A 22,910-nucleotide genomic window follows, 5' to 3' on the forward strand; every position below is an offset into this window, starting at 1 on the left:
CATAATTTTAATATAGCTTTTAGAACTACTAATACTAACCAGTCCATATTCTTTAATCATAAAAAAGTTAATTATGATAAAAATCGTTATTTGGGATCGGGAGTCTACAGACTTAAATGTACTCAGTGTAATTTTTCATATGTTGGTCAGACTGGGAGAAGTTTTATGACAAGATACATGGAACATGTTAACGCGGAAAAACATAGGAAATACTCAGCGATGAGTTTGCATATGAGGGAGACTGGTCACAGATTTGAATCCATAGAGAAAGACTTAGCGATAATTAGAAACATACAAAAAGGAAGAATGCTGAACGAATTAGAAAGTTTATACATCTATTTAGATCAGATGTACAATAAGCAACAGAATCTCAATGAAACCACGGACAATAAAAGTATGTTACATGAATTAATGCCGAAATTATTAAAGTCAGTTAGTTCGAATAATTTTAGGATACCTAATATATTTAATTCTTCAAACTCTAATACTCCTCCCATACCTACAGATATTAGGCCTACTTCCAGCAATGCGGTTGACTCCGCCCCTTTGTCAGCCTCGTCACAATTGACTCCACGCATCCTCTCCTCCCTTCCGTACTCCCCTATTCCTTCCCCTCCGAGTTCACTGCCGCCTCTGCAGCACAGTTACAACACCAGACTCAGAGCCAACAGACGGGCAGCAACCAACTCAACAGTAGATAACAAATAACAACTTCCACTTTCATGTAAGTCCTCATCTGTTTCAATTTTATGTAAACCAATTCTCTCCTTATGTTCAATTTCTTATTTCTTCTTTTCCTTCTCTTACAGAAAACATTATTTCTGCATCTACTGACATTTTCTGGCAAGGTTTCAGCCATTTTATTACCTACCGGTGCTAACGGCCACTTACAATTTTTCAACAGATGCTTCTGCCTCACTTGCTGACAAATTTCATCAGCGGCCTTGGAAAGATTGTATTCATGACAATCAAGTTTATGCTTGTGTTCACGCCCTCATGTCGATGGGTTTATATTATTACCATTTTGATTTTCCACTAATATTTTATATGAACTGTTTTAATTAGAATTTTAATAGAAGAAGTTTTAGTCTCCGACAAGATTATAATTTAATCATAAGACAGTTTTCCATTAGCATCTTTATATTTTATCACTTTTCACATTTTTATGTTCCGAATTTTAATAACTGACTAAACTTTTAACTTCCACTTTTAATTTACTTGTATTTTTGATGATTGTGTTTAGGCTGAAGATGCCCTTAATTGAGGGCGAAACATGTCCCATGTAACTAAGAATCTAATTACGTAACCACTATACGTGAAAATATAAGTATTGAATAGGTGGAACAAATTAAAACACCTTTATTATTGTTGAAGATCGGTAGTACCGAAGAATAAGTCAAAATAATGGACCAAAACTCCTGTTCCTTAATTACAGCTTCTCTTTCCCAAAATCTTAATAAATCATGGATGTTGTTAGGTTATCTGCACCCTCTGGCGCTTTGGCTGATTATTTAGCGCTTCTCGTGCCCCTCCCCCCTCCTTTTATGATACCTTCATTCTTCGGAGTGTAGGACCTCTTCCATTTCCCTTCTGATTAGTGTTAATAGAGGATGGCTGGCCAGTTGTACTTCCTCTTAAAATAATCAATAGCACAGAATGGTCAGCATACTGTCCTTCAGTTCAGAGGGCCCTGGTACAATTCCCGGCTGAGTCGAAGATTTTAATCACGTCCATTAATTCCTGTAAATCGAGGGCTACGGGTTTGTGTTCGTATTCATACGCACCTTCAAGTATACACATCATACGAAAAACAACCACAAAAACATGCAATAGTGAGTACGCTATATATCCCTCCACATAGGATTGCTGTTAGGAAAGGCATCCAGCTGGAAAACTAGGCTAAGTCCATACAATATCCTGCACTAGGTAATTGAGAAAAGGCTAGAAAGAAGAGGAGTGAGTAGTTGTTAAATATTTCCCCCAGAGGCTGGGTGGATCTTCAAACAAATTCTGCTTTATAATTTTTAAGACATAGCGAAAGGCACAGCTAACATAATGCTCGTTTGGAAGTTTTTGAAAGGGGCATTTCATAGTTTAAAATTTCATTCGTAATTATTATGATTATTCAATTATTTTAACAAAAATATTTCCAATGAGTGTAGTGCATTCCTCTAAACTGTAGCACAGGCAAGTATGCAGTTCACACCAACACGCTAGATGTCACCACCGTTGCTGTTCGCACTCCACTCAGTGCTGTTGAGGTAGAGCTGTCCGATACTGGTGTATTAAAGTATTTGGCCGTATGCAAGATGTAATGAAGAAGTAAAGGTTAAGTAGCCATGAAACAGGACCAGATTGTAAGTGCTTAAGACTAGAGTATTTTAAAAACAAGTGCAAGTAAACAAAGTGATATTATTTTGAAGTTTAATCAGATAGAATCAAACGAAAAACAGTCGGTGTATCTTTGTGGATTAATACAGTGCTCTCCTGTCGCTCGCCATCGGCCTAGGAAACCAGAATCTAAGGCCGATTTTCACACAGATTCATATTCTTATAAGGTAAGAGTAGTAAGGAATGAACAGGTTTGTGAAATCCTTGTATGTTACAAATCATTTGTATCACTTGATGGCATTACAGCTGCAAAATTTACAAAAGAGTCTTAAAACAACAGGTTTACCACCAGTTAATATGTGAGGAAAGCACAGCTCCAGGCCTAACAAGCTTCCTGATGATGTTGTGAATTCTGTAATTGAACACATTCAGTCCTTCAAAAGCAGAAAGTCGCACTATGGTTTAGCTAAGTCTCAAAAACGCTACTTACCAGAGGAACTTCATGTGAGTATAAAATGTTTTGTCTCTATACAAAGGCTTTCCCATACAATAAGATATCACTGGAAAAGTACATAGAAATATTTAACAACAAATTTACCTGTATCGCCTGTGACAAATTTACTGTGGAAAATACAATCTGTTCATTCAAAACTAAGCCTGCCTACTAATATTCAGAATGAAGCTTCAAAAATTAACTCTGAACTAAAGAACCTACTACAGCAACAATAATTAGCCTACACTTAAAGTGAACTTATTCTTTTTACAAATTGAAGAAAATTGCTAGGCTTGCAACACAAAAAGACAAGACCAATGAAGCAATCGCCATGGACTTCCAGAAAAACCAGCCTCTTCCAAATATCACCACCAACGATGTTTACTATCGACGGCAACTATCATTCTACATGTTCAACATGCACCAATTATCAGATTCTGAAGCTATTTTCTACACGTATCCTCAAATCTCCGGCGCAAAAGGAGAAGATGAGGTTTGTTCCATGCTGTGGGATTTAATTTTTAATCATCTTGAATCTGAAGTAAAAAAACTGTCAATTTTTTGTGAGTCGTGTAGTGGTCAAAACAAGTACTACTCTGTGTTTACTACATGTACTACATCGTACATAACGCCAAACGACTAGATACAATAGAAATGATTTTTCCAATAAGAGGGCATTCGTATTTAGAACGCGATAAAAATATGGGTTTAGTTAACAAGACCGAGCTCGATAGCTGCAGTCGCTTAAGTGCGGCCAGTATCCAGTAATCGGGAGTAGTGGGTTCAAACCCCACTGTCGGCAGCCCTGAAAATGGTTTTCCATGGTTTCCCATTTTCACACCAGGCAAATGCTGGGGCTGTACCTTAATTAAGGCCACGGCCGCTCCCTTCCCATTCCTAGGCCTTTCCTATCCCATCATCGCCATGAGACCTATCTGTGTCGGTGCAACGTAAAACAAATAGGAAAAAAAAAAAGTTCTCCAAAACTCGAGAAACAAACCAAGACCATTTAAAGTCATTTCTTGTGACAATCAAGAAATATTCAGATTGTGGACCACCTTTCTTTCCCCACTATACGTAAAACAATGTCTCTTTAAAACAAGTCCAGTGAGGAAACTGAAGGTCGTCCGTCACCATCCTAGAATGATCTTACAACGGCAAACTTACAATGGCATGGATGATGAAGGTGTTGTCACCAAACCGAAGAGAAAACTCGGTATCTCTACCAGAAGGCAGCTTTCACCTTCCTGAACTAGCACATGATGGACCTATACCTGTCCCAAAAGCAAGTTTGATAACCTTCAGCACCTGAAAAAATTCTGTTCTGTCAAAGCCCAAAAATGTTATGCATCATTCCCTCATTTGTGAAGTGTACTGTGTATTTAAGAAGCCTATTATTAGTTTCAGGTAATGATGAAGGCCAATACACAAGTGACATTTTAAATGTTCCCAAAACCACCACACGAACAATATATTCATGGATTTCATTACAAATCAATGGACATTCATCCTTTTTGCATAGATTTTTGTGACATGAACTAATTATAATATTATTATAATACTACATAAATGGAAAATGTCTGTCTACATAATAAATATGTGCCAGATATGTTATTCAGCAGTGTAACATCAAAATAACACTTGTTTATTTGTTTACGATTTAGGTATTTTGTTTTAAAATTAAACCTGCTGTTTTCTCCAAACTTTGTTTTCTGGACCCTCATCTTTATTCCCCCAGACTCTTCATATGTTAATTATTCAATGTAGCCTCCAGGTAAGAAGGCAAGTTACCTATACACCACATGGCTGGCTAATTAAGTACTTAAAAAATAATAATTTAGGACAGAGGTTCTTAAACTTAGGTCCATGAATGGGCTTCAAGAGTTCATGAAAATTTAACAGTTATATTCACTACACATTTAACATGAGCAGCAGAAGGATATCTGACAAATTTTAATTTTAGCAATGTATGGCAACAAAGCATCACAGTTAACTACATTTGCCACAACATTGTACTGCAGAAGCCACCACATACCTCCATGAAGTAGGGTTTTCAACACTTGTTTTTATCAAATTAAGAAGTTGAAATGGATTGTATGTCAAAAATGATATTTCTGTTGCCTAGTCAGACACCATTATACAATTTCAGCTTATTCATACCAAACAGCATCAGCATCATTCTCAATTAAATGAATATAAAAAGAGAATTAAAGGTTTGTTTTGATCAATTTGCACCTGATGATTGTATACCTTTCTTTTTCTACATAGAATGGTCTTTAATTTTTGCACGAAAACAACTAAAAACATTTTTTGATTAAGATAGTTTACTGTATTCATAAATTGTATGAGGCAATCAGTTTTCTATAAAATAATATTTATTCATTTTTCTACAAAGTTGGCTTTATGTGCTTCAATGTTCATTTTTATATGGAATGGGTCCATGGGTTTCATTAGATTTTCAAAGGACTGGGCGAGTTGGCCGTGCGGTCAGGGGCATGCGGTTGTGAGCTTGCATCCGGGAGATAGTGGGTTCGAATCCCACTGTCGGCAGCCCTGAAGACTGTTTTCTGTGGTTTCCCATTTTCACACCAGGCAAATGCTGGGGCTGTACTTTAATTAAGGCCACGGCCACTTCCTTCCAACTCCTAGGCCTTTCCTATCCCATCGTCGCCATAAGACCTATCTGTGCCGGTGCGATGTAAAACAATTAGCAAAAAAAAAAAAAAAAAAAAAAAAAAAAAAATTTCAAAGGGGTGCAAGAGTCCAAAAAGGTCAAGGTTCCTTGATTTAAAGTATCAACATCAATATCTTTCAGAACTGTTCAAGAGGGATATTCAGGCCCGGTTTCTTCAACGAATGTTAAGTGTTAACTCTGCTGTTAAGGAGACTTAACACACAATTTAACAAAATGGTCGTCTCATCAAGAATTGTTAACTCTAACAAATTGTTAATACTTGTGTTAAATTAACCTGGCAGCAGCCCTGTGTTAAACCTCTTAACAGCTGCTAAATTTTCAAAATGGAGGCAGTTAGAAGACGTAAGTTTGAAGCTTTACTGCTGTATAATGAAATGGCGTATGGCTTTTAGTGCCGGGAGTGTCCGAGGACATGCTCGGCTCGCCAAGTTCAGGTCCTTCGATTTGACACCCGTAGGTGACCTGCGCGTCGTGATGAGGATGAAATGATGATGAAGACGACACATACACCCAGCCCCAGTGCCAGTGAAATTAACCAATGATGGTTAAAATTCCCGACCCTGCCGGGAATCGAACCCGAGACCCCTGTGACCAAAGGCCAGCACGCTAACCATTTAGCTATGGAGCTGTATAATAAAGACTATTTATAAACTGAAGAAGGCAAAGGATGACCCATACTAAAAAATAACGGCTTTTTAGAATACTGCAGAACGTTCTGGGACCCGTGCAACATAGCGCCATGGAGAAATCTATAATGCAGTCTTTGGACTTAGCAATCTGCGGAACTTCATCGTACACACAAGTACAGAACCTAGAGCACAAGCCACACTTTTCACCTTAGACTTTGTCCACGCATTCAACAGTTTTTCACATAAATACTTGTGATTAGTACTCCATAAATTCGCCTACAAAGTCCATATAAAGGAGCTACTTCCAGAATACAAGTAAATGGTCACCTAACCCAAGCTATACAAATTAAAATGTCCATACGACAAGGATGCCTGCTGTCAACAATTTCATTTGCTCTCCGCATTGAATCTTTTATAAGACAACTTGTGAATCAGCTCCCAGGAATACAGCTCGGACCGTCAAACATCAGCGCGCAAGTGTAAGTAGATGATGTCACAGTCATATTAACTCGGCAGGAAGTGCGCGCTCTGTCGAGACGTAAGGACCCAATTATATGTACGAAAACTGCCACTGCTGCCATTCACAGCATGCCCATGTGTAACAACATGGATATCCACTGTCAACAGGCCCAAAATACTGGGCATTACCTTTTGTAATAATTTCCAAGCCATGGTCACTGAGAATTGGAGCAGAGAGCTACAAATAGTACAGACAGCAATTCATGCATATAAACTACAAAATTTAAATGTAATACAAAACGTTTGAGTTATTAACATTTTCACACTCAATAAATTGTGTTGCCTTGCTCAAATTCTTCCAGAACCTACAGTTATTTATAAGAAAATAACGATGGTCACGGGGTAATATTTGTGGGGGGAGAAAAACCTACAGAATAGGCAGAATGCAACTACACTGGAAAGCCCAGCAGGGCAGACTAGGTCTTGTCTGCATCTAATCCAAATGCACCCCTTTATTAGCACATAACTTAATTATATGCAAGACATTACCAAATATTAACTACACAAAACCTGTCTTGAATTTGATTGCAAGTGTTAACAGCAGCTTCCCACAAGCCATTCAAACAATCATCATGTTCATAGAAGGACTTCCCCAATACATCCACCAGACCTGCAGGACAAACATGAGAATTATACACATACACCATGACCCAGCACACAAAGTAACCTGCTATACAGGTTAAATACCCCTTATGGCAATGGAATATTTTATTTTGAATTTATTAACTTGAGCCTTTTCATGAATGGCTTGTGGGAAGCTGCTATTAACACTTACCATCAATTTCAAGACAGATTTTGCATAGTTAATACTTGGTAATGTCTTGCATACGTCAGTATTGACTTTTACGATTAATCTCATTACATGTTACGAGTCTCATTTATAATCTCATTACACCGAAAATCAGGAGTTTAATATAGTCCACCTTGGCAATACTATATCGACTCCTATTATATGACAGAAATATAAACCTGATTTGTAAGTAATTCTTAATAATATTTAAAATCTGCTGTTCACTTTGATATATGTATAACTCAGGTTCGACTGTATTACTTACATTTATTTTTAAACATTAATAAATGCAAAAGATAAAGTACAATCGGGTACCAAGAACTGTTGAACAACATGGATTGCTAACAAGAAAATGTTTATAGAAACACTTCCATTTTAACTCTGAGAATATGTCACCACTGCAATGAAAAAAAGAAAACAGGATTGATGAGATGGGTTTAGGCCAATGAACTGCAACCCATGTGCTGTCATGAGGTGAAAGATGTGAAGTGAACTTTCAGGCCTACTGTATTGTCAAGTACTATTATTAAAACTTTATCACAGTTGCAGTGATTCATATGCTTTTATTTCATTCTCTGCCACAGCACTGATAAAATAACATGATGTTTGTTAAATTTTTATTACATATCGCATATTTTTATGTCCTCCTCTCCCCTTATCCAGCTCTTGTCAGGTCGGGACATTTCGGGACTTCTCCACCTTCCCCTCTCCTTCCGCCGTTCCTCTTCCATCATTTTGTCCCAGTCCAGGTTTCTTTGTCTTCTTGCACTCCTCTTTAATGAATCTATTTTTTTTTTTTTTTTTTTTTTACAATTGGCTTCATGTTGCATCAACACAGATAGGTCTCATGGCGACGATGGGATAGGAAAGGGCAAGAAGTGGGAAGAAGCAGCCGTGGCTTTAATTAAGGTACGGACCCAGCATTTGCTTGGTATGAAAATGGGAAACGACAGAAAACCATCTTCAGGGCTGCCGACAGTGGGGTTCGAACCCACAATCTGCTGAATGCAAGCTCACAGCTAAGCGCCCCTAACTGCACGTCAACTCGTTCGGTCTTTATTGAATCAATTCACCTCGTTCTAGGTCTCCCGTTCGCTCTCTTTCCCTGAAACTTCATTTCCATCAACTGTTTTGGTATTCTTTTCTCCTCCATCCTCTTTTCACACCCAAACCATCTTAATTTATTCCTATCAAATCCCTCATTTTGGTTTTATATTCCGATTTCCTTCCCAATTTATAACTGTTAGGTTCTTCAGTCTGCTGAAACTAATTTTGAATAAATACATTTATAAACCACCTGAAAAAGCAAATATATGGCAGCAAAATTATACCTGAAAAGGAACCAACTTCATTAAAAAGGAATGGCATGATTCGTTCTTTAAAGAACATCATCAGATTCTATCAAATGACAAGAAAAAATATTTAGAAATGTATAAACATTTATGTTTAAATTCTTAAAAACTTTTAAATTTCGAACTTATTTTAATGAAGTCACTTGCTTCACTCTAGTATAGAATACAATGGTATCTCCTTACACTTTCCTGTGCGCAGATTTTCGTACAATACTTTTCAATTTTATCGTTCAGTGCATCAAGTTGTCTTTTAGTTGTTCATTCACCAGACCACAATATCGTCTGCAAATAGTAATAACTTCATCTCCCTGTTCCCATATGCTTCCTTTGTCTCTTATAATTTTGGACATAAAGAGGTGACAGCATACTCATCTTCCTTAGTCCAGTTTCATTCCTAAACCATTCCGTCTTTCCAGCCAGAGTCTGTACGCTGCTTATAAAGTTGTTGTACATTGGTTGCACCACTGGGATTTTTATGTATTCCATGAAATTCAAGATACATTATTTGCTTACACATTATCACTATATTGCTCATCGGTATATCTTTACTTCTCGCCTCTACATCTGTGCTATGAGGCTTCTTTACTATTGTTACTACATATTCTGTGTACATACTTTTCCCAAAACCCTAGGACTGCCAAAATTTTACCTATCCTTTATTATGTTGTTTTGGTAGTTGTCCCTGTTCATTAGGGCTTCCTCCGTAGCGCAACGGTTAGCACTATTGGCTGCCTTCCTCAGAGGCCTGTGTTTGATTCCCTGTACTACCAGAAATTAAAAAATGGCAGGAGGGCTGGTATGTGGTTGAAATGGTACATGCAGCTCACCTCCATTGAAGGTGTGTCTGAAAAGAGCTGCACCACCTTGGGATGAGGACACAAATTCACTTCATTACTTTCTTCATATATACTGTTTCACTGACCCAATGTTACACTTCCCTTTGAAGAGTATAGGTCCTGTGTCTTACAATTATTTCAGTTCTATCGCAGCTATGCTTTGAAGTAGTCCAAAAATTGTGATTCCTGGTCAGCCTTATTATTTTTCTATTATTATTATTATTATTTGATTGCCGGGCTGAGTGGCTCGGATGGTTGAGGTGCTGGCCTTCTGACCCCAACTTAGCAGGTTTGATCCTGGCTCAGTCCGGTGGTACATCAACCTCATGTTGGTAGATTTACTGGCACGTAAAGGAACTCCTGCGGGACTAAATTCCGGCACCTCGGTGTCACAAAAACCCATAAAAGTAGTTAGTGGGACGTAAAGCCAATAACATTATTATTATTTTTATTATTATTATTATTATACTATTTAATTTTTTCAAGATGGATAAATTATTGTTCTATAGACAAGTACAAGCAGTGAAAGCATTGAGCCAAAAAAAAGAAACAAAAATTAGTGCACTGGCAGTCATCATCGGCAGTTACTCGTTTCAGAGTTTATAGATTTCCCGGCTAATAGCTCACTTCAATCCACAGCAGTTTAAACTTCCAGTGGCTGTACAGGCGAATTCTTCCGTAGAACATACGTCTACATATTGCGCAGCTGAGGGACGGGGTAGATCTTGGCTTGGTAATATAGTGATAATTATTGATGATGATGATGTTTGTTGTTCAAATGGGCCTAACAGCTAGCTCATCAGCCCCTAATGGTAAGAGATGAACGAAACGAAAAGTAAAACTTCAAAATTTATCCATTGACTAAAATCTAAAACGAATGAAGATGAAAAAAATACAGTGAAAAAAAAGAAAAAAAACCAATCAGTGGATCCAATTCACAAAGCCTGAATTACTGAGATGATGCATTATTATCTAAAGGGGTCGAAAATCCAAATCTCTGGCCCCTCATAATGGTACTAATCACCGGGTTGTAGAACCATGGTGTTCTTCCTATATTAGTACTAATCACAGGTAATGTACTCATGGTGTTTCTCTAATGGTGGTACTAATCACAGGAAATGTAGACTTATCGTATGTCGCATACAATGGCATCACTCACAGGTAACACAAACCCATGGTGTTCCGCACATAAGGGTACTACTCACAAGCAACGCAGACCCATGGTGCCCCGTACATAGTGGGACTAATCATGGGCGCCAGTATTCCCGCGGTGTCCCTCACTAAGTGGAGCTAACCACAGGCAACGTATACTTGTGGTGTTGCTCACATAGTGCTACAAATCGTAGGCAATGTAGACCCACGGTGTATGACACATTATGGTAACAACCACAGGTAATACAAACCCATGGTATTCGTCACATAATGGAACTATTGTCAGGTAACGCACACCCATGGTGTTCGCACATAGTGGTACTTACCACGGGCGCCAGCTAAACCCGTGGTTTTCCTAATATAGGCTAGTGGTACTAATCACAGGCAACGTACACCCATGGTGTTTCTCGTAAAGTGGTATTACTCATAGGTAGTCCAAATCTATTCTGAACCCAGGGGAACCAACACATTCCAGCACAGCGTTATGGCACATGGACATTAGTTCGCGCAGCCGAATGCCTGCTCCCGCGCTTCGGTGGAATACACACCCTACAAAGCACAGAACCATGGTGTTCCTCACATTAAGGCACTATTCATTGGTAACGTACATCTATGGTGTTCCTCACATAGTTCCCAGTAAAATGAAATGACATCAATCAACAAAACATTATTTTCCATAAAGTGAAAGTTGTGCTGGATGTAGTAGTAAAAGTCGTGAACCTTGTCAAATCACGAACCCTAAATACGCAGCTATTTTTCATTTTGTGTTGGGAAATGGGATCCGAACACACTATACTCCTGCTACATATAAAAGTACAGTATTTATCACAAGGAAAAGTTTTAATGCAAATATTGGAACTTAAAGACGAGGTATGTGCATTTTTAACTGTTGACAGGCACAAATACATGGATTTCTCTACAGATGGTGAACGGGTAGGCACCCTGGTGAATCTTTCCAATACTTTTGTACAAGTGAATGAACTGAACAGAAAAGTGCAAGGTAACAGTGAAAATATTCTTACTAGTATGGATAAGTTTCAAGGATTTGTGATTAAGTTGAATTTGTACATACTAAGTAGTGAAAATGATTTGTCTGAGATATCCTCGACTGTATGACCACTTGCTTGAAGTAATGAAGTGAAGATTGACCTAATTAAAGAACGGCTTCTCGACGCTGACTGAAATGAAAACACCAACAAGGGAGAGACTCAGACCTGTTGATGAGGAAATGAGACTTGCATTGTCAACGATTCCACCAAGGATTAGCCAGCCGCCTGTATGCAGTTTAAGTAGGTGCAAGTATCACAGTGAAAACGTATGAGAAGAATTATTTATTTTAATATCCTAATAGAAAAGTGTACTTTCTACACTCTACGGTGAATGAAAGTTTATAAATTATAATAAATACACGAGTCTATTTTTCTTTATTATAAATTATAATAAACTGATGACATTACGTACTTTAATAAACAGTGTCATATACTTTTATGAGAGAAAAAGGTTGTGGAACACTGGTTTAGTTGGCGGAAAAACGGTGAGATTCTTAAAATCAATGGCACCTGACTGGATAAATAATTTGCCAATCCTTTCTAAACATAAATGAAGTAGAATGACCAAGTGAAGCTAGAACTTGATAGAGATTAGTACACAACTTAAGAATCCTAGGGAATGGTGAGGTGCATGCAATTATCAATGAAGCAAAGACTGAAACATTCATCACAAGCAACACAATGACCATACACATATATATGAAACAATAATTAATATTAATCCACCTGATTTTTAGCCCAAGGAACAGCTTAAAAACTGGAACTGGAATAAGATTTTTTTTTTTTTTTTTGCTAATTGCTTTACGTCGCACCGACACAGATAGGTCTTACAGCGATGATGGGGTAGGAAAGGCCTAGGAGTTGGAAGGAAGTGGCTGTGGCCCTAAGGTACAGCCCCAGCATTTGCCTGGTGTGAAAATGGGAAACCATGGAAAACCATCTTCAGGGCTGCCGGCAGTGGGATATTGTTATATCGAGAATCATGTTTAGTAGATAACCTATTGGCTATCAAGTCCATAGATGTTAGATGAAATGTTTGAGTATCTCCTTGACACTCATACTGCTGCAGGCAGCCAATATCCACCCACTATCTCCCGGATGCAAGCTCACAGCTGCATGGCCTTGACTGCACGGCCAACTCGCCCGGTAATAAGATAATCTATCCATACATCTTCATACAGTGTTATACCTTTCAGCATTCAATCTGGAATCCTCCGTGAATGAACCAAATAACTGCGCAATCCTCTATATGCAAGTAGCACTGCTGCCTCTTCTTCTACCCCTCTTACTATAAAATGATTAAAATCCAGGTCTAACAATTAACTTCTAGGTCGCCTGCTTTTCATACTTTCTATGGAAGAGTGTATTATTTTCGTAAGAAAGAAAAGTTGGTGTACAAGAAAAAATCCTCAACGTGGGCAAAAGGCTGGCACGAAATAGAAACCCCGCATCGAGAGGCTCTCTGCTAAACACCCGATGGGTTAGTAGACCAATGGTTTTTAGTCACTAGCCAGGATGAGCACAGACTACAAAAACTGTACCATATTGTTCAGAGACTGTTGACAATCGTGCTCTGACATGCGGTGGCAATATGGACATGGTAAATTTAGCAACTGGTATGAGCAACCATTGTTCAAGTTACAAGTAGCTTTACATCGCACCGACACAGATGGGTCCTATGGCAACGCTGGGACAGGAAAGGGTAAGGAGTGGGAAGAAAGCAGCCATGGCCTTAATTTACAGCCCCAGTATTTGCCTGGTGTGAAAATGGGAATCCACGGAAAGCCATCTACAGATTTGTCGACAGTGGGGTTCGAACCCACTATCTCCCAAATACTGGATACTGGCCGCACTTAAGCGACTGCAGCTATCGAGCTTGGTCAACCAATGCTCAACCTACATGCAAATGTTATCATTAAACATTTCAACGGGAAGATTTCCTTATAAAATGAATAGATTTTGAAAATATTTCTTTTGCAAGTCAGATTCTGAAAATATTCCATCTAAAAGTCCAGTGATTTCATAGAATCTACAATGAATTCACTCTACTTACCCGTTCAAAATGTAATCAGAACAATGACCATACAAAATGAGTAGATTTTGGAAACATTACTTCTATCAATCCAGATTCCATAGGATCTACAGTGAGTTCACCTGAGAAACCCAAAGCACTATTCATTCTCATTATCTTTTTAATTTTATACTCCCAAAAGGTTTTCCTGCCATCTGCCCTAGCCTTTCCAGATTGTTTTCAAAGTCTTTCCAAGAGTTTTCCTGCCATCTGCTCTAGCCTTTCCAGATTGTTTTCAAAGTCTTTCCAAGAGGTTCTTTTCGACTCAAATATATGTCTGGCTTTGTCTATGTAATGTTCCCAGTCTACATCATTTCCAGTTTGGAGTGAAACTATCCTCTATTCTACAATTTGAAAATTAACCTTCCAACACAGATAGGAAAGTCACTGCCATGGTGCACTCAGCTGATTTACTGGCTTTTAAAGAAAATCGTGAACGGCAATATTCGGTACAGCATGGAGGCTCACAGTAGTGCGATGCTCCTTTGATGTTACTTCACAACAGTGCCCACAGGAGCGTTGTTAGTTTACCAGATTACCAATAGGAAGTGCCATTAAGTCCTACCGACTGCTGAAGGAAATTAGGTTTCTGTGTACAGAGGTTTATTCAGCACTGCTTTCATGCACATGCAATAAAGGGTTAGGTTTTGTTTTCAGCTTTTCTTTATTGGTTTGTGCATGACTTGGATAGTGATAAAAGTACATTGGTCTAAGACGCAGGGGTGCTTACCAGAAAGCCTCTCAAAGGGAATGAGACCTTGCATAATGGCCTCTGTTTTTTTGTCGGCCACTGGTCCACATTGTTGACGCCCGCGACTGTTTTCTTATGATCAATTAGTGGCACAATGTGGCCAGTAAGTATAACTGCGATGAATTATGGGAGCTGTGCCATGTTCATAAAATGCATCCATCAGATGTTTGTGGGTAATGGCAGAACATTCTTCTGTGTTTGCCAGGCTGAGTGGCTCAGACTGTTGAAGTGCTGGCCTTCTGACACCAACCAGGAAGGTTCGATCTTGGCTCAGTCCGGTGGTATTTGAAAATGCTCAAATATGTCAACCCCGTGTTGGTAGATTTACTGGCATGTAAAAAGAACTGCAAGACTAAATTCTGGCACCTCAGCATCTCCGAAAACCATAAAAGTAATTAGAGGGACGTAAAACAAATATTATTATGGGGTTGGTTATAAAAATAAGTTTCTTCTGGGGGTGGGATGGTGGGATTCTAGCACTGGCGGTGAAAACATCTCTCCTCTAAAAGCATTCCCAGGTATCATTCATGGCTCTCATCTCACGCCCCCCACCACCACCTAAAGTGCTACGCAATATTCCTGTAGATGATTTTTTTTCTTTTCTCAAAACCAACAGCAGGTGCACTGAAAGTGTCTCAGAACCCATCTCCTTATGGCATATAAAAATAAATATGCCAGGGTTTGAACATACTGAATTTCCTTCATTCATACAAACTGTAGGAAGAACATGCACATCAGTAGAACATAGCTTATTATTGCACAGAACTCACCCATTGTAAACACGACACGTAGAATTGTTGATCCGCTTATCGCTTGCATGACGTCTTCGATCTTCAAACAAATCCTTCACAGCAGTGACACCCAGAACAAATATCACTGGGATCATTGCTATCTCCTTACCAAATGCATTGATAGCAGGAAACCAATTGAGTAACACAATAAAAATAAAGTACAAATTTGCCACTCTGTGAAACTGCTCAAGAAGGTTCTTCGGTAAAAATGAAAGCAACGTGTACTTTGTTGTTCGAATACGATTATCAGGCCTACGACCATTAGGATGGGATTTCTTTGGTGTGTGTGGTGGTACCAAATGGTTCGGCACAACAGTTCGATATCTAGGTTCTTCCGAATCTGGTTTATCACCATGGCGGAGCACATACTTTTTAAACTGCGTCCATAATGACCGAGTACCACTTTGACGTAATGTGTATATTGATTCGGACCTTGATGCCTGGCGAGAATGTCCATGGACTTTAGTCGCACTACTTGTTACACCAACACCACTATCAGACTCTTTGTGCCCTGGAGGAAGGATAAAATCAGTCTTTGAGCCAACCCGAGCATGACCTCTTTGAAAACCTACAGAATTTGAACTGTCTTCTATTTGTCCCTGAGATAGTGCCCTTTGATGGCCACGGTTTTGTTTCAGAGCTGAAGGCCGACCCACTACACCGGCAGAACTGGCAGAGGCTACAGGTTTTGCACCAATTCCACCATGGCTTGCACTTCGTGCATGACCTTTCATTGCAGATGCTGGACCAGGTGCAGATACTGAGCCTCTCGTGGTGCTGGAAACATCTCCAGAAGAACTTGGCGGGACAGCTGTCGGTGGAAAAACATAGATGGCACATTGCTGGCTTTCCTCCTGCTGAGGCTGGGAATTCTCTCCACTCCCTACAGTAGGCATCTTGGTGCATCTGTCAAAAAAGAATATTCGATTAAGTATAATTATCACCTGACGTACTAGTCAGACTTAACCAAGTCTGTCAAACGAAACAAAACGAAAACAAGGTGTAAACCATTATTATTCAAATAGAAACATAATCAGATAATAGAAGACATGCAAAATATATTCTTTTTAAACTTCAACACTACATAACTTGCAGTAAATGTCATTCCCTCCGTAAAGGGGCTTCGTTTTCTTACTCACTTAAATGTCAACAGTAATATACCATGACAGAAACACTCGTTACCTTTTTCCTCATTACTTCTTCTTACACAAACTCAAATTGAGGCCACATTTATAGCACAATCGGCATGTAATTCAAATTTCACGTAAATGTCCAAACTGCACACAAGATAACAAACCACTTAACTCAACCTCACACGTCTCCAAACCTGCCAAGACACTGCCAACTGAAATGGCGAAATGCACCCAACTTACTATCGAGGCGTGTTTGCTACCAACCACACGACATGTCATTTGTCTCCCACAGCGAGTACTGTACCCTCTTGTGTGAAAACTATAAACCTCACTTCAGATTTCACCACAGTTTTCAAATCTAATATAGGCCTACTTCAGTGACCAATATATAGACTTCGTCAATATATTATCGCTACTTAACCAAGGGTGTGAGTGTATATTAAGGGCGGGAAAATGCATTTCGTTTGCTTACTGTTCATTTCGGCTCGATATATTATTCTATGACATAAATTTCTGTGAATAAACTTTACTCCCTAGAATTCTAAGAAGTTTTATATCATTCGAAAGATTGGTGGAAATAATTTACTCACCGAAAAGTGTAGCTAGATAACATAATATAGAACAGACTTACATAAAAAAATTTCAAAGTCATATCCCATAACGTCAATCGGCATGAAATTTGAAGTCTCATTATCGTGAAACTCAAAGAAGTGACAAGCAGTACCGCAATCTTGGGCGTTGCAGTAACTAACATCTGCACTTGAGTTAAACTCACCAATAAATAGGCTACAAAGAAGTGCGTGTGAATAAGCCACACATACTAACATTATTAGTAATTTTAGTAATACATGCGATATTTAACCGAATTTTAAGACTGAACATTGCTCAAGGAATATCTATGCTTTTGACACGTTTACGTTTTACAGGGAAGGAGATGACTGATGTCACGTCTGTTCTTTAGGGACTTTTTGTTGCGGACAGTTTGATTATTTGCCGCTCTGAAAATTGACCTACGATTAGCGTTGCACAGGAAACGGGTGTTAGTTGGAGCCAGCTGAATTGATAGTGTTGGTTTACTAGTGCAATTTAAGTTTTTGTCGAAATGGATGAAGAGTATGATGCTATTGTTCTCGGGACCGGACTCAAGGAGTGTATCATTAGTGGTATGCTCTCTGTTTCGGGTAAGAAAGTTCTTCATGTAGACCGCAATAAGTATTACGGTGGAGAGTCGGCCTCCATCACTCCGTTGGAGGAACTTTTTACACGTTTTGGTGCCCCACCACCGGATGAGAGTTACGGTCGAGGTAGAGATTGGAATGCGGATTTGATTCCGAAGTTTTTGATGGCTAATGGATCCTTGGTTAAATTATTGATTCACACAGGGGTTACCAGATATTTGGAATTCAAATCTGTGGAAGGTAGTTATGTCTACAAAGGTGGCAAAATTTCGAAAGTTCCTGTTGATCAGAAGGAAGCTCTTGCTTCGGATTTGATGGGGATGTTTGAAAAACGGCGTTTCCGAAACTTTCTTATATATGTACAAGATGTCAAAGAAGATGATCCCAAAACATGGAAGGATATGGATCCTAACACATGCACAATGCAGCAGATCTATGACAAATTTGGGCTGGATAAGAACACACAAGATTTCACAGGGCATGCACTAGCATTGTATCGGGATGATGACTATCTGAACAGAAGTGCTGTAGAAACTGTGCGACGAATTAAGTTGTACAGTGACTCCTTAGCAAGATACGGAAAGTCACCCTATCTGTACCCAATGTATGGTCTTGGTGAACTTCCCCAAGGTTTTGCTCGTCTTAGTGCCATCTATGGGGGCACTTACATGTTAGACAAACCAATTGATGAGATAGTATTGGAGAATGGCAGGGTTGTGGGAGTCAGATCTGGTCAGGAAGTTGCTCGTTGCCAGCAAGTATATTGTGACCCATCTTATGTACCTGACAGGGTGAAGAAAACTGGTCAAGTTATTCGATGCATCTGTCTGTTGGATCACCCCATCCCCAACACTCGTGATGCCCTCTCAACACAAATTATCATTCCTCAGAAGCAAGTTGGACGCAAGTCGGATATCTATGTTTCGCTTGTCAGCTATACTCATCAGGTGGCTGCTAAGGGATGGTTCATTGCCATGGTGTCGACAACAGTAGAGACTGACAACCCAGAATCTGAGATAAAACCAGGCCTGGATCTGCTAGGTCCAATTCGTCAAAAGTTTGTCAGCGTTAGCGACTATTTTGAGCCGACCGATGATGGATTGAACAGCCAGATCTTCATTTCTGCTTCGTATGATGCAACTACCCACTTCGAAACTACTTGCTTGGACGTGCTCGACATTTTCAGACGAGGTACGGGTGAGGACTTTGACTTTTCTAAAGTTAAACTTGATCTTGGAGATGAAGAACAGTAAAGTTTTTTCTTGTTAAAACATGTTATCAAATAGGGGTGAAATTTTAATGGCATGTGCTGAAAAATAAGCATTATGAATTGCTAATGAAATTTTTGTTTTTAGAATGAGTATCGGATGAGGAAAGGGTCTCGCATGATCTAGATATTTTGTGAAACGTTCTTCACAGTCTTGCAGCTTGACTTGTACTGTTTTACCAGTCAAATAGCCTAATGATCAAGAACATTTGAGCCTGTTGAACTGTAATGCCAAAGTAATTACAGTGTTGCTTAAAGAATTATTTACTTTTGGCAAAAAAATAATGGAGATAATACTGATAGGCTGTAGTGTAATAGAATATTGTCAATACATTTTTGGGTGTAGGATTTCTTGGAATGCTTATGCTGTATCCCACTCTCAAGCTTATTGTTCATTTATTCAATATCATTCTTGCACTATCGTATCCTCCATTTTTTTAAATATATAAAGAAATGCTTCAAAAATAACGTATCCCAAAATACTTGTATATTGAATACTGCTGTAGAATGGTTAATAGTATTATTCTTTGTGGCAATGAATTATAAATGTAATTATGTATGGATGTGACACAGAAAAAATTTTAAAACACTTGAAAAAACAAAGCAGGTGGTAGGAGAAATAATGTGATGTCCTAAAAGATATTATATGAATAAATGTTGTTTATTTAGCTCATGTGATACAGTTCATTGCTGAGATAGCCTAATGTTGGTTTATGACCAGAATATGCATTTAGTGTACTGGTATAATTTAAACCAGTGGTCAGTTAACAAGTTGACCTCAGTTTCCTTGCGAGGAAAAAGGAACCGTTCTTTAAACATACCATTGAAATTGGTTAAGTTATTGTTAGTTTATATTGCATAAATCGTATTCTTTTACATATGTTAATTTCTTTAAATTATTTTATAATGTAAATATATATGAGATAATTTATCTCTTTATTATTGCAAAATATAAATTTAACTTGCAGTTGTGATTGTGAGGTCAGAATATTTGACAACTCTTGTAATGTGAGCATAAAATTGGCTTTGCTGTACATGGTGTGTAATTTGGTGGAGTATGTATCTAAGTTTTCTTCAAGATTTGAGATATTTATTACTTCAAAAACATTCAGAACCCTTGATTTCATTCATTGTAATATAAAAACTAATAAAAATATATAAACCATTCTCATCTGTGACTTACTTGGTAACTTAAGTATCGTCAGTTTGCGTATATTCCTTTATAGTGTCGCATCACAGTAAAAATCCTGTGTTATGTAACAAGGGAGCTCTTTTAACTGTCACTAGTCTGAAATGCAGTGTTTGACTACTTATGTGTAATTAACCTTTGAGGAAGTCAAAGGGATTTTTAATGAGTAAGTATACTGTCGATGGTGAGTTTGGTGTACTAAAACAAATTCTCCGACAGGAAATCCAATTATACTTCAATTGCTTATTTTTTTTGTAGTTTATGAGCCAATTCAGCTCAGTTTTCCCTGGAGGTTGTTTTATTAAATTTAGTGCAAATTCATACTGCATAACATTTATCTAAACTGTTTCAGGGTACAGGTTATCCATAAAAGATGTCTCCTTGATCAGTAGGTCTAGGAATTTGATGACTTGCCTGTATTCCGTTAAATTGCTTCATAATCTTAAATTAACATTAGAAAATAAAAGTTTTCTTCATACGTCGCATTTATTCCAAAAGTTCATGTTTGGAAGGCATCTGCCATAATTCCTGTATCAGATTATTGAAACATCCTCTGAATATAACATAGTTTACCTTTTCAAGTATTTGAAATGGGAGTATATTCCAGTGTTAACTGTCACTTAAATACATGTTGCATCGTAATATTTTCTCCTCTAACCCGGAATGAGTCACCAGTCCATTAGTTCAACCTTTGAAACAATTCTCAAAAAAGACTGTTTGAATTGAAGTTTGGTGCTTTGAAAATTATTTTGCAGTTTCTGCATGGATCTAAGTTCAATGAGAGGAAATAATGTTAGGAAGTGTTACTACTAGTAAAATTACCTCATGGTTTTCTTGATAATTGGCTACTTTTAAAACAAGTAATATTTCTGCTGCCATGATCTGAGAATTATTGCAGCTTCTTCCTCATTTGGCCTTGAATTGAAAGAAATATGCTAATATCTTGCCCTTGGTCATCCTAGATGTAGTTTCCTATAGAGACACACACACACCCATATCATCTCTAGGGAAGTGCCTGAGTGATACCTACAGTACGCAAAACTTTTAGTGATACTTCAGCTCCCTAATGCTGAATCGGAAGACCTCGGTTATTTTCGAGATTTGTATTGGCAACCTTTGACACACAAACTATGAATCAATTATGCATTGCCGTGAGACATCTGGCCTGTACTTTACTTACTAGTACTGTTGTTTACACATCAAAGCCAAGGCGATATTTCTGGGAATTTCATGCTAGGAACAAGATTCGCATCGAGAATGTTATAGTCTATAATGTTACATAATGTTTATGTGTGACACAGTTGTTGGCTTAATATAATAAAGCCATGCGGTTAGGAGCGCGCAGCTGTGAGCTTGCATCCAGGAGATAGTGGGTTCGAATCCCACTGTCGGCAACCCTGAAGATGGTTTTCCGTGGTTTCCAATTTTCACGCCAGGCAAATGCTGGGGCTGTACCTTAATTAAGGCCACGGTCGCTTCCTTCCCACTCCTAGCCCTTTCCTATCCCATCGTCGCAAGAAGACCTGTCTGTGTCGGTGCGACGTAAAGCCACTAGCAAAAAGATATATAATAAAGGTTTAGAAAATTCATATCGATCGATTCAATTCAGATTTAATTTCCATTCAGTTGGCAGTGATGGGTAACCACAGTAGTAGACACCATACAGGACCGTACTCCTCACCCCCGTGTAACGAAGTACCACTAAAAGTTTCGCGGACTGTAAGATACAGGCCATGGTAACTTCCTTCCCAATCCTACCTCCAATTCATTACAAATACAACAGGAAGAACACCACAGCAACACGCTCGTGCATGCACACTCAAAGTACATGTAGCCTTTGCCCAAGATTTCAATCACTGTTAACCCGCCAGTGGTCGCTTTATGAGCAATATGCTCACAATCATTGAAAATCATCTGCTCTTTTATACAGCATGCATTTTCGAACTTGAGCCCTGATGTACCTTCACACTGCAGTTTTGAGGGAAGGACGGATGCATTGAAAGGCACATGTGATATTGAGAAGGGAAAGGGACGGAGGAATTATCAGTGACCGTCAACAGTGAGCATTTTGCTTCACACGCGACCAGTTACGTATTGAAAGAGAAACTTCATTTAGTTACGTATTGAACTGGGATGTGATATATACTTACATCAATAAACATTCATTGTATTGAAAAGGTGGACCTTTAACATTTTTCATTTTATCAGTCATGCAGGCGCTAATTTCTGTGTGTGTTATAATTTCGCTAATGTTGTTTCATAGTTGAAACAGTTATTTGCAACTTATTGTATTAATGTATTGTGTACTTAGTGCAGCGTGACGATGGCTTCAAGTCGTGACATTTTAACTTGGTTTGATGAAATTCCTAGTGATCAACTCGAGAGCAAGAACAGTGACTTGGACTGTGAAAGTGAACATAGTTAACATAAAACTGATACTGAATAGTTCGAGACAGAAGAACATGCTGATGAAACCATACCTGGTAAGCAATCTGTAGCTGGCGAACAACGTATGTTGGAGGTAAACGAGAATTTCATGTTTAGTGACAATGCTTATATAGGGAAAGATAAAGTGACAAAGTGGGGCAGACACCGACCAAATCCACGCTCACGTACTTGTGCTGAAAATATAGCGACTCATCCTCCTTGTGTAAAGGACGTTGCAAAAGACTTGCACACTATTT

General features: G+C 38.6%; 2 protein-coding genes across 2 annotated transcripts in view; one reads left to right on the forward strand and one right to left on the reverse strand.

Moving 5' to 3' along the window:
* The window catches only part of LOC136864785 (phospholipid-transporting ATPase VD), a 532,079-nt gene extending 515,304 nt beyond the window's left edge, over positions 1–16,775 (reverse strand). Inside the window, exons 1-2 of the mRNA XM_067142172.2 lie at positions 16,642–16,775; positions 15,439–16,365 (exon numbers count right to left, since the gene is read on the reverse strand). Of these exons, the coding sequence (XP_066998273.2) occupies positions 15,439–16,355 (917 nt within the window). The 5' untranslated portion in view covers positions 16,356–16,365; positions 16,642–16,775. The remainder of the gene's footprint in view (positions 1–15,438; positions 16,366–16,641) is intronic.
* Positions 16,776–17,615: 840 nt separating this feature from the next.
* On the forward strand, positions 17,616–20,204 carry Gdi (GDP dissociation inhibitor). Its single transcript, XM_067139811.2, has one exon. It carries the CDS (start codon positions 17,695–17,697, stop codon positions 19,021–19,023), a length of 1,329 nt encoding a protein of 442 aa, XP_066995912.1. The 5' UTR covers positions 17,616–17,694; the 3' UTR covers positions 19,024–20,204.
* The last annotated feature ends 2,706 nt before the right edge of the window (positions 20,205–22,910 follow it).

This window comes from Anabrus simplex, chromosome 2 (assembly GCF_040414725.1).
Source record: "Anabrus simplex isolate iqAnaSimp1 chromosome 2, ASM4041472v1, whole genome shotgun sequence".
NCBI classification, from domain to species: Eukaryota; Metazoa; Arthropoda; class Insecta; order Orthoptera; family Tettigoniidae; genus Anabrus; species Anabrus simplex.

Bases quoted from the DNA above. Each gene is read 5' to 3' on its own strand.
- Gdi (XM_067139811.2), top strand. From the start codon at position 17,695: ATGGATGAAGAGTATGATGCTATTGTTCTCGGGACCGGACTCAAGGAG.